Source organism: Acomys minous, assembly GCF_964271855.1.
Source record: "Acomys minous genome assembly, chromosome: 9".
Taxonomy (NCBI): domain Eukaryota; kingdom Metazoa; phylum Chordata; class Mammalia; order Rodentia; family Muridae; genus Acomys; species Acomys minous.
The window spans coordinates 7,894,244-7,910,344 of record NC_140490.1 but is presented as its reverse complement, the minus strand read 5'-3'; the positions used below and the strand labels follow the sequence as shown (position 1 = coordinate 7,910,344).

Here is a 16,101-nt window from a genome sequence, read left to right as displayed (position 1 = left end):
ACTCTACATCATCTGTGTTTAGATTTGGTGCCTCCCTCCGGCACTGGATGGCTCTAGATAGTCACACCTCTAAACATCCCCAGGATGACATCTAAGTAACTGGGACTTCTCGGAGCAGAGAATCACAGTCCATAGAGGACTCCAGCCATGGGAGGGGGGGGCGGGGGAGACACACCAACAGCCCAAATGAGTGACTCTCAGACAGTGTCTTAAAGCCTCAAATTTAGTGTGATCTTCCCTCAGCTGGAAACACTAATTAAGTTCGGTGTACCACTCTCAGGAGGCTGAGGCAGTGAGATTGAGAATTTGGGGCTAGTCTGGGCTATACAGTAGCCTGAGATCAAGCCAGTCAACTTAGCAAGACAGTTTCAAAACAGACAGACAAACACATGATGGGGGCGGGGGGCAGTGGTTTCCCATCTTGCTAGGATTTTAGCTCACAAAAAAAGGAATGTATAAAGCCAGTGTGGTGGCAGACACCTGTAATCCCAGCACTAGAAAGGTTAAGGCAGGAAGATCTCGAGTCCATGGCCAGTTGAGGCTACTGTAGAGATCTGAATAAGAATGTCTCGATGAGCTCATAGTTTTGGATATTTGGTCCCCAGGTAGTAGAACTGCTTGGGAAGGATTGGGTAGATGTGTCACTGGGAGTAGGCGCTGAGGTTTCCAAAGCCCACAGCAGGCGCATTATCTCTTCCTGCCTGCTACCTCTGGGTCAGGATTTCATGCTCTCTCGGCTGTTGCTCCTGCACCATGACTGTTTCCCGCCATGATAAACATGGACTAACCTCTAAAACTGTCAGCAAACTCTAATTAAATGCTTTTTTAAAAATTTATTTATTTATTTATTTTATCAGTTGCCTTGGTCATGGTTGTCTTTTCATAGTAATAGAACAGTAACTAAGATAGCTACTTGTTTAAGGCCAACTTGAATCATACAATGAGACCTTATTTAAAACAAAACAAAGCAGAGCTGGAGATGTAGCTCACTTGGTAGAGCGCTTGCCTAGCACACATGAAGGCCGGGGTTTGCTCTCCAGCATCACATAAAACTAGGCATGGTGGTAGAGGGTGACAGTCTCAGCACTTGGGAAGCAGAGGCAGGAGGCCTGGAAGTTCAGTTAGAAGGCAGCCTGGGTAACATCATGAGATTCTGCCTCAAGAACACTGAAACCATGATTAGCTTACTCCTCCACACCCTGTTTGGCAGCTAAGATCAATACTATCAAGTGTTGGAGAAGATGTAGAGAAATTGGAGCATAAAGCTTGCTCATGTTCTGGAATGATTTTCTTGCACTAATTCCATCCCAGAGAAGCCTCCCTCATGGCCTACTTTCAGATTCTGCTAAATACCTGCTAGCTTTTCTTTCTTTTACCACCCAGCTCTTTCCTTTCCTTTCTTTTCTTTTTCTTTTCTTTTCTTTTTTTCAAGACAGTGTTTCTCTCCATAGCCTTGGCTATCCTGGACTCAATTTGTAGACCAGTCTGGCCTTGAACTCACAGAGATCCTCTTGCCTCTGCCTCCCCAAGTGCTGGGATTACAGGCATGTACCACTGTGCCTGGGACCAGTCAGTTTTCTACAAAATTCCCCTTGTGCTCCAGAGGCCTCTGGTCAAAGGAACCCTAAAAAGCACCCACTGTTTTCCTCCTGCCGCAGCAAAAACTGGTACTGGTCACCAAGCCATTCTCTACTGATGGTTTAGGCTCCACTGGCCTATGTGAGAAGGTGTGGCCTCTCCCAAACTCGCTAGGGTTGTGGGAGACTGAGCCTTCACTGAGTCAGCCAGAGTGAAGATTTCCTCAGACCTCTTATGCTGAACACTTCTTTGTTTCATTCGTAGCCCACCTATGATTAGAACACCCCACAGAACAGCACCCCACCTGCATAAGATAGAAAAGCTGAGAAACTATCTAGGCCGTTGCTGACACTAGGGGACTGCTGTGTCCACCAAGGCCTGTGCATATGAACGCCAAGTGTCCTGCCCACTCAAGGCTCTTTATGATGAATCGAAGTTACTTGCAGCCAAGGCCTCCTCCCAGTCCACTGATGACATGTCAAGCCTCAGCCTCCCAGGGGTCACGTCTGTGCTAGTGTGTAGCATGACACAGGACAATGAGCCGGACAGCATGGAAAAGCTTCCACAGAGCTTCATGAACTCAAACATGTAAGAGGCTGAGGTGTAGCTCAGGGAAAGCATTCTCCCTCCCTGCTTGCTCCATCCCCAGCACCACAAGCAGGTGTGTGTGTGTGTGTGTGTGTGTGTGTGTGTGTGTGTAGGGGAAGTGTCTATGCCTCTGTGTGTATAAAGGCATCTGAGGAGCTGGAGAGATGGCTCAGAGGTTAAGAGCACTGAGTATTCTTCCAAAGGTCCTGAGTTCAATTCTCAGCACCCACATGGTGGCTCACAACTGTCCACAATGAGATCTGGTGCCCTTCTACCTGCAGGTGTATACACAGGCAGAGCACTGTATAAATAATAAATTAATTAATTTTTTAAAAAGGCACCTGAGCTTCTTCAAACGGCACATGCTGTTAGGAGGGGCATGAACTGTGGGGGAAACACCCGAACCCCAGTTCCCTCCTCACCATTAACAGATTCAAGGACCTCAGCAAGCCTCTGACACTCTCTGCACTTCTGTGGAGGGTTCCAGATCCGCCAAAGAACTTCCTCCTGCTCCTTGGAGGAAGCAGACAGACAGGAAAGCCATCTCTCTTAACTTGTGCCATATACTGTGAAGGCTTGCACTTCAGCCGCCTTGCTGGTGGTATGGGCAAACTCTTTGCATATTGTCAGACATGGTGGGAACCAGTGGAAGGCTGGAATCTCCCTTGGAGCTGGGTACTTCTACAGGCTCAGAAAGGCAATGCCAGAGGCCCACTGCCCAGCTCATAACTCAACTGGGTGAGCGGCTACCCACTGTAAACAGAAGGCACCAATCCCTGTCTGAAGGAGGGAAGCACTGAAGTTACTCTGAGGCAAATGCATTTTCTGAAGAAATAAATACACAGTGCAGCCGAGAGGAGACCATGATGTAAATCTCTCCTTCTTCCAAACAACGCAGAATAGAAATCTATATAGAGGCAAATCCTGAGTGTCTAAGGACCTGAAAAAAAAAAAAATCCAATTTAGTAGGTTCCACCTTACTGCCTTGCAAGTCCCTGGAAAGGCTTACTTAAATGGACACCGGAGATGGATGTCATGTCAGAGCTTCTGCAGCCCCCCTGCGTCACTGTCTTTCAAAGCACAAGCTGGGCTCCTCCTCAGCCACCTGGGGCAGGATTTGTATATATTTATTTACATCTGTGCATTTAGACTTATTTTTGAGAGCAGAGGATCTACATCTCAGAAGCTTCTACTGTAGGAGGGAAGGGCATGTTTGAACGGTGGTTCTTGCGCATGTCGGTGGACTAGGAGACAGAGGAAGGTGTTCTGTTGGCAATCTCCTTTCTCCCCTCGGACAGGATTTTAGACGCTGAGAGAAAGAGCTGCTGAGCGCCACCTAATCAAAGCCATTCCCCGAACCTAGCCAGAAAACAGAGGTGAGGGGAAAATGCCCTGATCACGAAGCAAAGACTTGGAGATAGGTCCAAACAAGACAGCAGTATGGCACTGTAGCATGCTCAATGCTGAGCCATAATCAGCGACTTGGGGCTCTAGTGCTCTGCCCTCCAAAGAAACTAAGCTGCCTGACTGGGCAGCTACAAAGGGGGAATGCTGTTTGCAGACGATCTGCAGAGACCTTGCCCCACGGATGGGTAGACATCGCCATGCACATGTGAACAGCAGCAAGCTCTCCAGGTTCCGTTTCCCTACGAGGCCTGAATCCTGTAAACAAGATTACCACCCCGGCAGACCTTCCCGGAAGAAGAAAGGCTGACCCCTCCGTTAATCTGGCAGCAGGCTTTCTTCAGACTTCCCCGAGAGCAGCAGCCTTGACAAACAAAGCGGGCGGTTCCAAACCTGTGCCCACAGTGCCCCCTCGTGGAAGTCGGCCGGAGGGACCACTTTTACTCCACCGAGAAAGGTTTAGGATTGGGGCTATCAAAAGCATTCTTCGCTGGAACCTACAGCTGTCCTTCCGTACTGTCTAATTCCCCAGTATCCGTAACTTTACTCCGCACCAGACGCTCTTGCCAGGCTTGTTAAAATCCAGGTTACTGTGCCCCGCTCCCTCATTCCGGAAGAGTTGGCTAGGTAGGGCCCTGAAATTTGCAATTCTAACAAGTTCTCAGGTGGTGCTGAGCTTTAGAGTGAATGTGCTCAGACTTTCCATAGCTGCTCCCCAGGCTCATCAGATGGTGCAACCTGTAAACCTCAAGCTCATCTGCAAAATAGGGGAAATAGTGCCTCTCTCCTGGACTCTGCTCACAGTATATTCTCAGTGTGTGTGTGTGTATGTGTGTGTGTGTGTGTGTGTGTGTGTGTGTTGTATGTGAGTGTGTGTGTGTGTGTCACATGCACATGTACACGAGTTCATGTGCTCAACTCTGCATGTACATGTGGAGGCCAGAGGTAGACCTCAGATCTGCTCTTTTAATTTCCACCTTACTTTTTGAGACAGGGTCTCTTGTTAAACCTAGACCTCTTCTTTTAGGCTAGGCTAGCAAAACCCCCAGGAATCTGTCTGTGGCTTCCCTGGCACTAGCCTTACAGGCACCCACTTCAGCCAGCCACCCCCCCCCCTTTTTTTCAAGACAGGGTTTCTCTGTGTAGTCTTGGCTGTCCTGTACTCACTTTGTAGACCAGGCTGGCCTGGAACTCACAGCGATCCACCTGCCTCTGCCTCCCCATGCTTGGCTCTCAGGCCAGCTTTTTATGTAGGTTCTAAGGCTCTGAGCTAGGGCCTCAGGTGTGCACAGCAAGCACTTACCCACTGAGCCGTCCCCCTAGCTCTGCGCTCGTAATTTTTATTAGCAGTAGTCATAGCATTATCATTTATTTGCAAGCTCCTTTTGGACATTGTCTGTCACGTGATAGTCACAACGGACCTTTATGAACTTTCAGCCAAACCTCAAAGCTATTAAATTTTCAGATGAGTGGCCCCGCCCCTCCAAGCTGCAAAGTGAACACTGGGGTGAACAGCTGGGTACTTTTTTCTTTCTTTCTTTTTTTTTTTTTTTCGAGACATGGTTTCTCTGTATAGCCTTGGCTATCCTGGACTCCATTTGTAGACCAAACTGGCTTTGAACTCCCAGAGCTCCACCTGCCTCTGCCTCTCGGATTGTTGGGATTACAGATGTGCACCACTATGCCTGGCCCAGCTGACTACTTTTAGCAAACCCAGGAGACTCAAGCCATCCCTTGTACCTGATACAGAGGGAGGGGGTGGCAGCTCAGATGGTAAGCACCCCTGCCTGGAGGCTGAGAAGCAGGGCCAGTCTGGGTTCCTGACCTGGATCCCTTTCCCACTACTCTGCTCAGACGCTAGCTCGTCTGCCCTCTCCTGCCATCCTAATCTTTCCACCATGCCTGATGAGCAGTCAAATGGTTCAAGTATTTTGTGTGGGAAAACTCAGCATGTGACAAGGACACTTAATCTACTGTTCAACTCTAATTCTCCACATTTTCTTTTACCCAACCAAAATACTGGATGAGAAAAGTCCTCAGCCTGGCACACAAGGGCTTCCTTGGGTTGCTCCCTGCTGACCTCTCCAAGCCCCTTTCACTAGAAGCAGTTAGAGTTGTACCCTAACTCACTTCCAGCCTGAAGACGGCGGAGAGACAGGGCCTCTGTCTGTCTGGCATAGGGGGAAGTCTGAAGGGCAAATGAATAGCTGTGTAGTTTCCAGACTCAGGAGCGCTTGCCCTCATCAACAATGATAACCCAGAGTCAAGCTGTCTTAGCTGCCCTGAGGTCTGTTTGGAATGGAATTTCCCCTCTAAGAACGGCAAGAGTAAAGGGCAACTCTGTCTGGAGCCACCAGTCACTAGGGGACTTCCATCTCACCTCTTTGCCCTGCCCCACTGCAGAATGGCCGCCCCCTGGTGCACCTGCACAGTCCCATTTTCCATGGCCTCGAGTCAGGCTCAGCTCTCGCGCATTCAAACCAGATCATGTCACCTGCTCTGATGTTACCTCCCTAGAAACCTTCTAGGATCCAACTTCTTACAGCAGTTCTGGCTGTGGACCGCCATTATGTTCCATCCAAGCACTGCTAGCCACTCCACAAGACCCTATTGGCTTATCTTTCCTCCCCAGGCCCCAGATCAGGGACTGGTGGTGCATAGCAACTTGGTAAATGGCAAAGTGATCAGCTACTTATGGGGTCACATGACTGCTGGCAAATCCCACCCTCCACACACACATTTGGTAGCCAAGAACTATTAATTGTCTACACCCTCTCCAGCCTGGAAGAGACACCTACCTTTTGAGGTTAATTGCAGATAACTGTCCACATAATGGACGGCTTATGATACCTACCCACCTCAGCTCCATCAGAGTTTGGTGTAGGATGCTCTCTTCAGGGCAAATCAAGTAACTTTCCAAGGAAGGGAAGCAGTGAAGGATGATTGAAAGCTGCCTGGTTGTTACATAGCTACAAAAGCGAGGGTGCTGGAGCAAACCAAAAGCAGCACCCCAACAACGGAGACACACTTGCAGAGCCATCTCCAGCCTTCCTCTGTCCCCATGATGGTTCCTAGGCGGGAAGCTCACGCATCACTCAAGTAGGTACAATGAGTCCTGTCCTCCTTAGTTTTCAGTTAGTGCCAAACTGGAGTGCTGTACTCTCTTGATTTCTGTAGCAAAATCAACTTTACACTCTTATGCAGGCTTACCCGAAGCCTGCAGAGCAGTGTCAATCTAGTTACTATCAGGGCTGTGATATTCCCAAGTTCAACAGCACAAATGCAACCTAGTTTCCTCCAGTCCTCACTTCCTGTCAGTTGCTCAGGCCCTTCTTCAGCCTCCATTTTGTCATCCTGAGCCTCAAAATAATTTATGAATCAGAGTGGCAGAACAGGACCCTTCAAAGTCCTCAGTCTGACATTAATCTTAACACCCAAACATCCAGAGGCATTGAGAGTAGCAAAGGGGACAGACTATAGGGGACAAGCTGATGAGGGTGCTGCCAGAAAACGCTCAACCAAGGTGCCTATAGCCATCAGATAGGAAGGTAGGCCACACTGGCTTCTGCTGTTTCAAATATACCATCCGTATCAAGGAAAGCACATGCAGCCTGTTTAAACTGGTTGTTTCTCTGGAAAACCTGGCCCACCTTTGGGAGGGCATGCAGCATGCCTGTACAGCTGACCCTGCCCACGTTAGCCAAAGGTCCATGCAACATCCTGCAATCCTTGTACCCTTCCCACTTGCTCCAGCTAGCTAGTTATCAGCTTGACACCTGATTTTTAAGAAAACCAGTTTGGCTAGGCAGTGATGCTTTAATCCTAGCACTCAGGCTGAGGTAAGATCTGCATTGTCCATATACATACCTTCCTGCTCCCCAGGCTCTACACTGCCACCTACCTCTGGACCAACCTGCCTAGCATCAGCCAATCCTGTACCTAGAAGTTGTTCCTCCACTTCCATCCTCTAGCTCAGCAATAAACACTGTTCCAGACTTTTTTCTTAAGGCAGGGTTTCTCTGTAGCTCCGGCTGTCCTGGAGTTCACTCTCTAGACCAGAGATCCAGCTACCTCTAGGGTAAAGGGAACATACCACCACTGCTGGGCTCTATTCCAGCCTTTGCTTAGTTACCTGGGGCACTTTCATCCTACGCCACTGATAACCTGCTCAGCCCATGGCCGTTTTATCCCAGCAAGGCTTGGCATGCAAGTCTGCAGCTACTGCAGTCACATCTTTGTTCCCCAAGTTGATGCTCTTCCATGTTTCCCAATGCTGTCCAAATTTGACCAGGCTGACCTACTCACCAGGCTTTTAGATGTTCATTTTTTCAAGGTTTCCCGGCATCCACATGGCACCTCATAGCTATAATCCCCGTTCGAGAAGACCCATCCAATATCACACCAAGGCAAAAACACCCAATGAGCATAGAATGGTCAAATTGATGTGCCTGCAGAGGCCAGCAGAGGGCACCAGGCCCCTGGAACTAGAGCTACAAATGACTGAGCCATAAAGCACTGAAAATTTGAAACTAGGTCCTCTGCAAAGGACAGAACCATCTTTCCAGCCCCAAGATGTCTTTAGTTTTCCATCAAGTGTTCACTGCACAGACCCACACCAATCAATATAAATGTAACTTTTATGGAGAAAAACGTGACCTAGAATCCATGGGCTGGGTGGGCTTCACTAGAAAAGCATTCAACCAGCGCTAGCTGGTTCCACAAAGTAAAACAAATACAGCACCCATAAGCTGTAATGCCTTTCAGGCTGACTCCTACCCAAATTACCCAACTAGACCCACAATTCAAGCCCTTGATTTCGATCCCTCCCAATACCGGGCAAAGGAAAATGTCTGTTGCTGGACTGGTGGCTACTGGCCAGTGCTAGAACCTGTGCTGGCAAGCCTGGAGACCTCGGTTCACACCACCAGCCCCAATTTCCATTAGGCTAGGCAATAGGGCCTAGTTAAGGTTGGTTGCCTTACAGTCTCAAATGAGCATACCAGCAGATGGTCATATAAAGCTAGGCATGAGGGCAGGGAGACATGCCTTTAACCTCAGGACCTCGGAAGGCAGATCTCTGTTCAGGCCAACCTGGCCTACACAAGGAATTTCAGACCAGCCAAGGAAAATACTAATATGGCCCACACCACGCTGGTCCTTTAATTCTTCCCATGTAGTTGTTCTTCACTCCCCACCCTCTGCCAGGAAGGATGTGTAAGAGCCTTTCACCTAAAGCACAGTGGACTCAACCACCTAATACCCAAGAAATAGCAGGCCCCACACACACATAAGCTTTTTAGTTTATTTATCCTCTTAGAAATGTGCACATTACAGCTGATCAAGTCACCGCAGATCTAGTCCTTTGGCTGGGAAATAAGAAAAAGAAATTCAGTCAGTAACAACTTTCAAAAGGTTTTTTTTAAAAGTTCAAAGACAACTCTAAAAATAACTCATGCAGAACACATATTAATAACCTAAAACAAAGAAAATGATGCAAACATCCAGAAATTAAAATTCACGTTAGAAACGAAACAAAAACAAGTCAATGTCTCTGAATTTTAGACAGTCGCTGTTAGTACTGTTACAAACTTGCAAATAAATGTTCACACACTTGCTCAAACTATGACAGTAACAAGGAATCTACTCATCTACATAATAGCTTGAATTATACCTGTGTCCAATCTCCACTCACTGAATCAGTGGCAGGAATGGGGGAATGGGAAGGAGGAAAACAGACAGTCCATTAGTAGTCCTTTTCAAACACCAAATTATCTGCACTGAAGTACATGCAATCAGACACCTCAGGTGACTGTTCTCTGTGGTTGTACATGGGACACTCTTTGCACACCACCCAATCCTGAAAGTACCCTGCCTGATCACCACAGCTCCAATGTTAATGAGGTGGCACAGAACCACATCAATGCCAGAGTGGTACAGAGCCCACATTGCCACTACTAACTACTAGCAATGGTTGGAGGACAGATCCCGAGGCTAGGCCCTTTGGCTCTGGCTAGCCTACTGCCAAGCAGAGGACCCAGACTTGGGAATCTTTAGACTCCAATGGGAGGGAGAGCCAAATGATTAGGCAAGCCTTTTGAAAAATGTTCCATTTAGTATTTTAAATATACTAATCATGGATATAAGATATACAAATTAATAACAAAAATTCAGCTGACAATTACTTTGTAAATACGTGACTACCGATGCCTCGGTGTAAGCTCCACTAAATAAATACAAAGAAACACCGGGTTCCAAAAGCAAGCAAAAACAGTTGGGAGGACATTACTATTTTAAACCCACTTTTAAGTTGGCTTTTCAAGATGGTGCTAGTAAGACCACAAGTGAAACCAAAACAGGATGGGACAGAACAGGCCCACAGAAACCTCCCAGAGGGACTGAAGCTGGCAAAGAAGCTGTGTCAAAAGCCTTCAGGTCTGACTCAAAGGACAAATTTCCAACACCTATGCAGTGTCTATGGGCAGTGCTCTTTGGTTCCCCTGTGTTGACAGTCACTTTGTATGGTCTCACATGGTGCACAGGGGGTAGCAAACACCTTTCTCAATCTACTGCACATCCACTGTGATTAAAATGCATGTGATTAGGAACAGGGGACCAGTTAAGAATGAAAACGCTAAGAGCAAGCAGATGCGCCTCCCAAGACAATGTTGGTCTTGTAGCACCTGAGAAGATGGGTCACTGAAGCCATTTCCTGGTCATTCTCAAACTACAAGTTAAAGGACACAAGGCACCTACCTTCCTTTAGTGAGCCTCCCCCGCCCCCACATGTAACATGCATTTGAGTCTCTAAAGCGTAGGCCTTTCCTTCTGGTAGTTAAAAAAAACTACTTAAAACAAGGCACTGGCATTTTAATAGCCATATGAAAACTGTTGTCCAAAAGCCAACATGCAAAGCATTAGAGCCAGCTCAGTGAAGGTGGCACACCCCACACCGTGCCCAATCTCAGTACCTGCTAGAGATTTCATTTCTGCTGAACAAGAAATCCAAGACAGTGGAAGAGGGGAAAAAATTCACAGAACACTTGATTATTCAGCAACCCAACACCGCAATTCTCTTCTACTATTCACGGTTAGCGAGCAAAGCTGGTACAGAGCTACCACTCAAATCACTGTGACCTCAGCTAACTGGAGAGGAAAGCAGCTCAACATTGGGAAAGCACAGGCCACACTGATCCAGCTGCTTCAAAAACCAGCATCCATGTTAAAAATGTAAACTAAATCCTAGGGAACAGGATCTACTTCCCCTTGCGGGGTCTGTGCCAATTAGCGCGAGAAGGTAATTCCTAGAACAATCTGGGCTCGACAGCGCCCTCTAGATGCGGAATCAATGTGGCCCTGTGTTGGAGTGTGCTAGTCTATGAGCAGAAGAGGTGAGCCAGTCTACTCTACAACAGACTACACTACTGCGCTGCTCAAAACGTTACCTTCTGCAATCCAGAAGAGGGAAAAGAAAAAACACCAACAAAGATTATTTAGGAAAGAAATCCTCTCTTCAGACAATAAATATTAAGCTCATAATCAGTAATGTTTCTTTCGGTACCCCCGAGCCGTACCTTTTTGCCAGCACCAACATTGGCCTTTGCAGTCCCCCTGACCTTCTTCATTCTGTTCTTCCGTTCCTTTCGCTGTTTCCGGGAGGTCTTTTTCTTCTCATAAAGGCCGTGCTACAAGAGAAGAGGATCCCCAGTGAGCCCATTCCTCACCACCCTGATGGGGAAGCTGAGGTCAGCAGAAACAAACCAACACAACTCAGCTGCCACGATACTATCTTGCCTCCCAATTCCTTCTCTTTTTTTTTTCTTGGTTTTGTGAGACAGGGTTTATCTGTGTAGCCTTGACTGAACTCAAGAGACACACCTGCCTCTGCCTCCCGAGTGCTGGGATTACAGGTGTGTCTTCTCTAGTGAGCTAAGAGGCCTGCCCCTCCCACTCTGGAGATCCCAATCCACTAACCTCCTCAAGGGTCTCAGCCAATGCTTCAGCAACCCAGAGCATCACTTAAGTCTATCCAGCCAGGAGTAGCGGCACATACCTCTAACAGAGAAACCAGCCAGGACCACCCTGCTCAGCAACGAAGTATCAAGTTACCGGCTTTTGGACTAAATGGAATTCAGTCCTCAGTTTTATAAAGGTACAATCTGTGCACCGCCGCTTGCCCATTAAATAACCACCAACTTTTTCTAAGCCTATAGGGCAGCATGCCTCAAACAGAAAAAGCCAGCTCAGGGCAGGTAACTACAGGGAGATGGGCTAGTGGGCAGGAGCTAAGCACAGGACTGGAAAAGCATCCAGACACTAGACCAAATCCCAAAAATAACCAGGAACTCCTCGCATTCATCCAGCAACCCTCAACTAACCCTTTTAAAATTCCCACTGCATTTGCTGGTCCTTCGCAAACTGCATGGTTGCTCATCCTATCTGCTCGTAACACTGATACTGTAAACAACGGTCTCCTAACTTGCCTTCCCGCCTCAGCCCAGGTTGGAATTACAGGCAAGCACCCAGACAACACATCTTCAACAGCTGCTGCCCACACACAAGACACCTACCCTCGCGAGTCTGTGCTTAGGCTCATTCTTCTTTGCGTAATCTAGAGAATCATAGATCATGCCAAAGCCCGTCGTCTTCCCACCGCCAAAGTGGGTTCGGAATCCAAACACAAAGATGACATCTGGTGTGGTTTTGTACATTTTGGCCAGCTTTTCCCGAATTTCTGTCTTTGGTACTGTTGCCTTCCCAGGGTGAAGGACATCAATGACCTAGAAAAGAGGTGTAAAGTTTAATATTCTGTCAATTAACTACACATCAAAGGAAGACATGCAACAGACCAAACTTTGGGGTGCCCACCCTTTTACCATCTGTTTCCTCTGAAGCAGACGGTTTGTCATGAATTTCCTGGTCCGGATCGTCACTGTGTCGTTCTGTGGATTAACACACAAGATAGTAAGATGACATTGGCTAACCTTTCCTCGCCTTTACTATACTAATTCAGCAATTACTAGTAATTCGGCCTACTACGAGACACAGGAGTTGGGGACGAGCTGTTTAAAAAAAAAAAAAAAAGTCCAAAATGCAGGGGGCAACATCAGCCACCCCATAAACTAACCATAAGGCCGCACTCATGGTCTCCCATCTGTCATCAGAACCTCACTTTTAAATTGTCACTTGGCTTTAACCTCAGAACTACTGGCCTCTTAGCATCGCCCCCCCTCAGACCACCCCCTAGTTGCTGCAACTCAGGAGCCTCCAGCGGTGGCGGCGAACTCAGCGGTCCCCACAACAGCATCTTCGAATCCCGGTGACAACCCAGGCATGACTTTGCCAACTTTTTCCCTCTGTAGGGTATGAACTGCCACGCTAGCTGGCATTCAGTGAGCGTATAACCAGCCCACAGTGCTACCACAGACCAAGCTCAATCAGAAGCTAAGCTAGCAAATACTAGCTTTTCGATCTCGGCTTGAGCCTGGGTCAGGTCGCCTCGATACTACCAAACCCCTGAGTTAAAAAAGAAAATCAGCCTGCAAGTGGCGCTGAGCACAGTACAATGCTGCTGAGGAGAAGGGGCAAAGGCACCTTTGGGTGATTGGTCTTCCTTACATGCATTTTAATGTTCCCAGACACACCCAAATTCAACTCGGCCGTTCAGTTTGCTGGCTTACTCGAAGGTTCCATTGGCCCAGGAGCCCAGGAGCCGGAGGCGCCTTCCTCACCTCGGCCGGCCAGCCTCACCCCTGCCCCGCACGCCCAGCAGGGGCTTCCATGGCCCCGGGCCCCTGCAGCCCGACGCCCGGCGTGTTGGGCACCCCCAGCCTGACAGCCGTGACCCGGCTCTACGGGCCACTGGCCTCCGTGAAGCAGGCCGGAGCTGCGGCTCCAGTGGCAGGCCTCAGCGAGCAGGGATGGCGCCGATTCCCGACGGATAGCGCCGAGAGACCGGGGAGACTCACCATGATGGCTACGGTGCCTGAGCTGCCGAGGCGGAAAAGAGGACCGAGCTCTGCCGACCAATCATATCAACACGCACAGAAGGACCCCGACGCGGAGGCGTGGCCAAAGTCTCGGGGCAGACCACGTCAATGCCTGACTGAAAGTGCCTAAAGCCACGCCTCGCTGGCACTTAGCCACACCCCCAGGAGGCGTGGACTAGTCAACTAGAAGGTGGATTAGCTCAAACTGATGTGTGGTTACACAGCCTCTGTTCCTCTCCGAGTTACTGGTTTTCCCTGGGGAGAATTGTTGTTTTCTGAGACAGGATCTCACGATGTAACTGGCTGTTCTGGAACTATCGCAGGCTAACCTCTAACTCAAGAGTGCTGGGATTAAGTGGGGCCAGGAGACTGAGGCAGACGGATCTGTGCGTTCAAGGGCAGCCTGATCTACAGAGCGAGTTCCAGGACAGCCAGAGGGCAGACGGATCTCTGCGTTCAAGGGCAGCCTGATCTACAGAGCAAGTTCGAGGACATCATCCATGGCTACAGAGAGACACCTTCCCCCACTCCACCTCCCACAACACACACACAGAGACTCCATAGAGAGCAGCAGGGTTCGCTGATTTCTTGCTGCATCTGCTTATAAAACACACAGTTAAAAATTAGTCCTATATATGCCAGACATGGTGGAATGTAAGCTAAGCGCTGAGAATATGGAGGCAGAGGATGACAAGTTCGAGACCAGCAGGCACTATATAGTGAGCTCCTTTCTCAGGAAACTCACACACACACACACACACACACACACACACACACACACACACACATACCCTGCGCTTGTCTTTATTACATTTTCTCCTCAAATAACTTTATAGACTGGAGTGCAATTATTGTCTTCAGATACTTATTTCTTCTTTTGATTACCCACAAGGTCCTCTTCTGTTCCTTTGACAGGTGGATTTAAGCTTTTAATGTCTCTTAAACAATTAGATGCTCTTTGTCCACAAAGTATTGATTTTAATTTTGCCCCCACTTGATGTAACTTTGGCCTTGGAAAGTGCAGTACTTCGCTGCTTTTTCTTTCTTCTTCTTTTTTTTTTTAACTTGATTTTTGTTTTGTTTTGTTTTCTGAGAAACCCAACGGCAAAGACATTTTTTGATCAGCGCGGCCTAGAGGAATTTTCATGCAGGAGGCGCTAGGTGGCGGTGCAGAGGTAGGGCTCAAAGCAGCGTACGCGAAGCCTCTCTTGATAAACTCCCGTGGCGGAAGAGGAAATGGCGCGTGCGGTGCTCTACGGTGGCCGAGGAGGCTGCTGCTTCTCCCTTAACACTTACTCGTGAAGGACCCCCTGGAAGGGGCAGCGACAGTGCTTTCTGTAGTTGGAGCCCCGAGAAGGGCACCAGGGCAGTCGGCACCATGGTGAAGGAACAGTTCCGCGAGACGGATGTGGCTAAGAAAATGTAAGATGCGGCCAAGAGTGGGAGGCTAGGGGCGGAGGTCCCGGGTCCCAGAAGGTCCCAAGTGAGGGACAGTTGTTAAGAGAGCGAAGAAAGAAAATCCAGGATGGGTTTTCAGATCCTGGGGGAGTGGGGTCGGGGGAGGTGTTCCTGGACTACGGCGGAGAAAGTGGGATGGATTGAACAGTGTCGGGACCGGTATCCTGGGCCAAGATGCCCCCTCCCGAGGCCATGAGCTGACTCCTCGGCGAACCTTTTTCCCTGGCACGAGGAGACAGTGTATGCTGACCCAAGGTTGCCAGCTACAAAATGATTTCACAGGCAGCAAGGTGGCAGCCCCTCCGCTTCAAAACGTCATTATTAAGCCGTTTTCCTTTTTTTTTTTTAAAAAAAGACGTATCTTTCCCCCCCCCCCCCCCAACGTACATTACTCAGGCCGGTGCTGTGCACTGACGCTTCCGCATGAACGCATCCTTTGCTGCTTTGTCTTGCAAGTAGTGTCAGACTTTTGAAGTGTTTGACCAGGACAACATTTGAGTCAGATTGATTACTCCTTCTGGGAGATCGTGACAGGGATGCAGACTGGGAAGTAAGACTACATGAACTGAGGGGTATCTGAGGGTGGCAGTGGGGACATTGGAGAGAAGCGAATTCAAGGAGGCTCAGGTTATAAAGCGGAGAAGAGAACTGGCATTGACGTAATTGTGTGCCTGGTTACCATTCACTGCAACAAGACTTACCTGGGTGACCGCCCCCCCCCCCAGCTGTTCTCAGTCTCCACCCATCCCAGTCCTGCACACCTACCTTACTCACATAAAATACTTTCTCTCACAGCAGTCCACAGAGGCTGTAAGAATTGCAGACGGGGGCCAAGTGAGATGGCACAGCCTATAATCACAACCCTCAGGCCAAGGCAGGAGGAGGGCGGGAGGTTGGGGCTCTCCCAAGCTGCGTAGCTGTGCCTTTCATTTCAAAACAAAACTAGACCCGGGTACTTGGCTCTTCCAGCAGCTCTCCATTACAGGGACACTCGATTCCCTCCCGATTCCCAAGCCTTGGCCCCACGGGCCTTCCTAGACTCATTGTGTGTGTGCTCCACTGTGTCACTTGCGTGTCATTCTTTGAT

At 48.8% G+C, this 16,101-nt stretch overlaps 2 protein-coding genes across 8 annotated transcripts in view; one reads left to right on the top strand and one right to left on the bottom strand.

The window, feature by feature from the left end:
* Window positions 1–8,858: 8,858 nt before the first annotated feature.
* Window positions 8,859–13,670, bottom strand: RPS24 (ribosomal protein S24). 6 transcript variants are annotated; one of them, XM_084795398.1, is made up of 7 exons: window positions 13,536–13,670; window positions 12,444–12,509; window positions 12,138–12,347; window positions 11,142–11,252; window positions 10,539–10,559; window positions 9,242–9,261; window positions 8,859–8,936 (listed from the first exon to the last, which is right to left on the bottom strand). In XM_084795398.1, the coding sequence occupies exons 1-5, from the start codon at window positions 13,536–13,538 to the stop codon at window positions 10,551–10,553; spliced, it is 399 nt and encodes a 132-aa protein (XP_084651524.1). In that variant the 5' UTR covers window positions 13,539–13,670; the 3' UTR covers window positions 8,859–8,936; window positions 9,242–9,261; window positions 10,539–10,550. The 6 variants fall into 6 exon arrangements, with proteins under 6 accessions (XP_084651524.1, XP_084651526.1, XP_084651525.1 ...); XM_084795400.1 differs by having other exon boundaries at window positions 10,539–10,556; XM_084795399.1 differs by lacking the exon at window positions 9,242–9,261 and having other exon boundaries at window positions 10,519–10,559.
* Window positions 13,671–14,086: 416 nt separating this feature from the next.
* The window catches only part of POLR3A (RNA polymerase III subunit A), a 38,200-nt gene continuing 36,185 nt past the window's right edge, over window positions 14,087–16,101 (top strand). The window contains exon 1 of one of the 2 annotated variants that reach the window (XM_084795396.1): window positions 14,087–14,978. In XM_084795396.1, coding sequence (XP_084651522.1) covers window positions 14,935–14,978 — 44 coding nt within the window. In that variant the 5' untranslated portion in view covers window positions 14,087–14,934. The remainder of the gene's footprint in view (window positions 14,979–16,101) is intronic. The other variant, XM_084795395.1, reaches the window with a different exon arrangement.

What these genes read in the sequence shown, in the direction of transcription:
- RPS24 (XM_084795397.1), bottom strand. An exon ending in TGCTTCAGAGGAAACAGATG is followed by an intron (nt 12,348 to 12,443) that starts GTAAAAGGGTGG and finishes CCTCTTTTCTAG; the next exon opens with GTCATTGATGTCCTTCACCC. An exon ending in CTAAGCACAGACTCGCGAGG is followed by an intron (nt 11,253 to 12,137) that starts GTAGGTGTCTTG and finishes CTTCTCTTGTAG; the next exon opens with CACGGCCTTTATGAGAAGAA.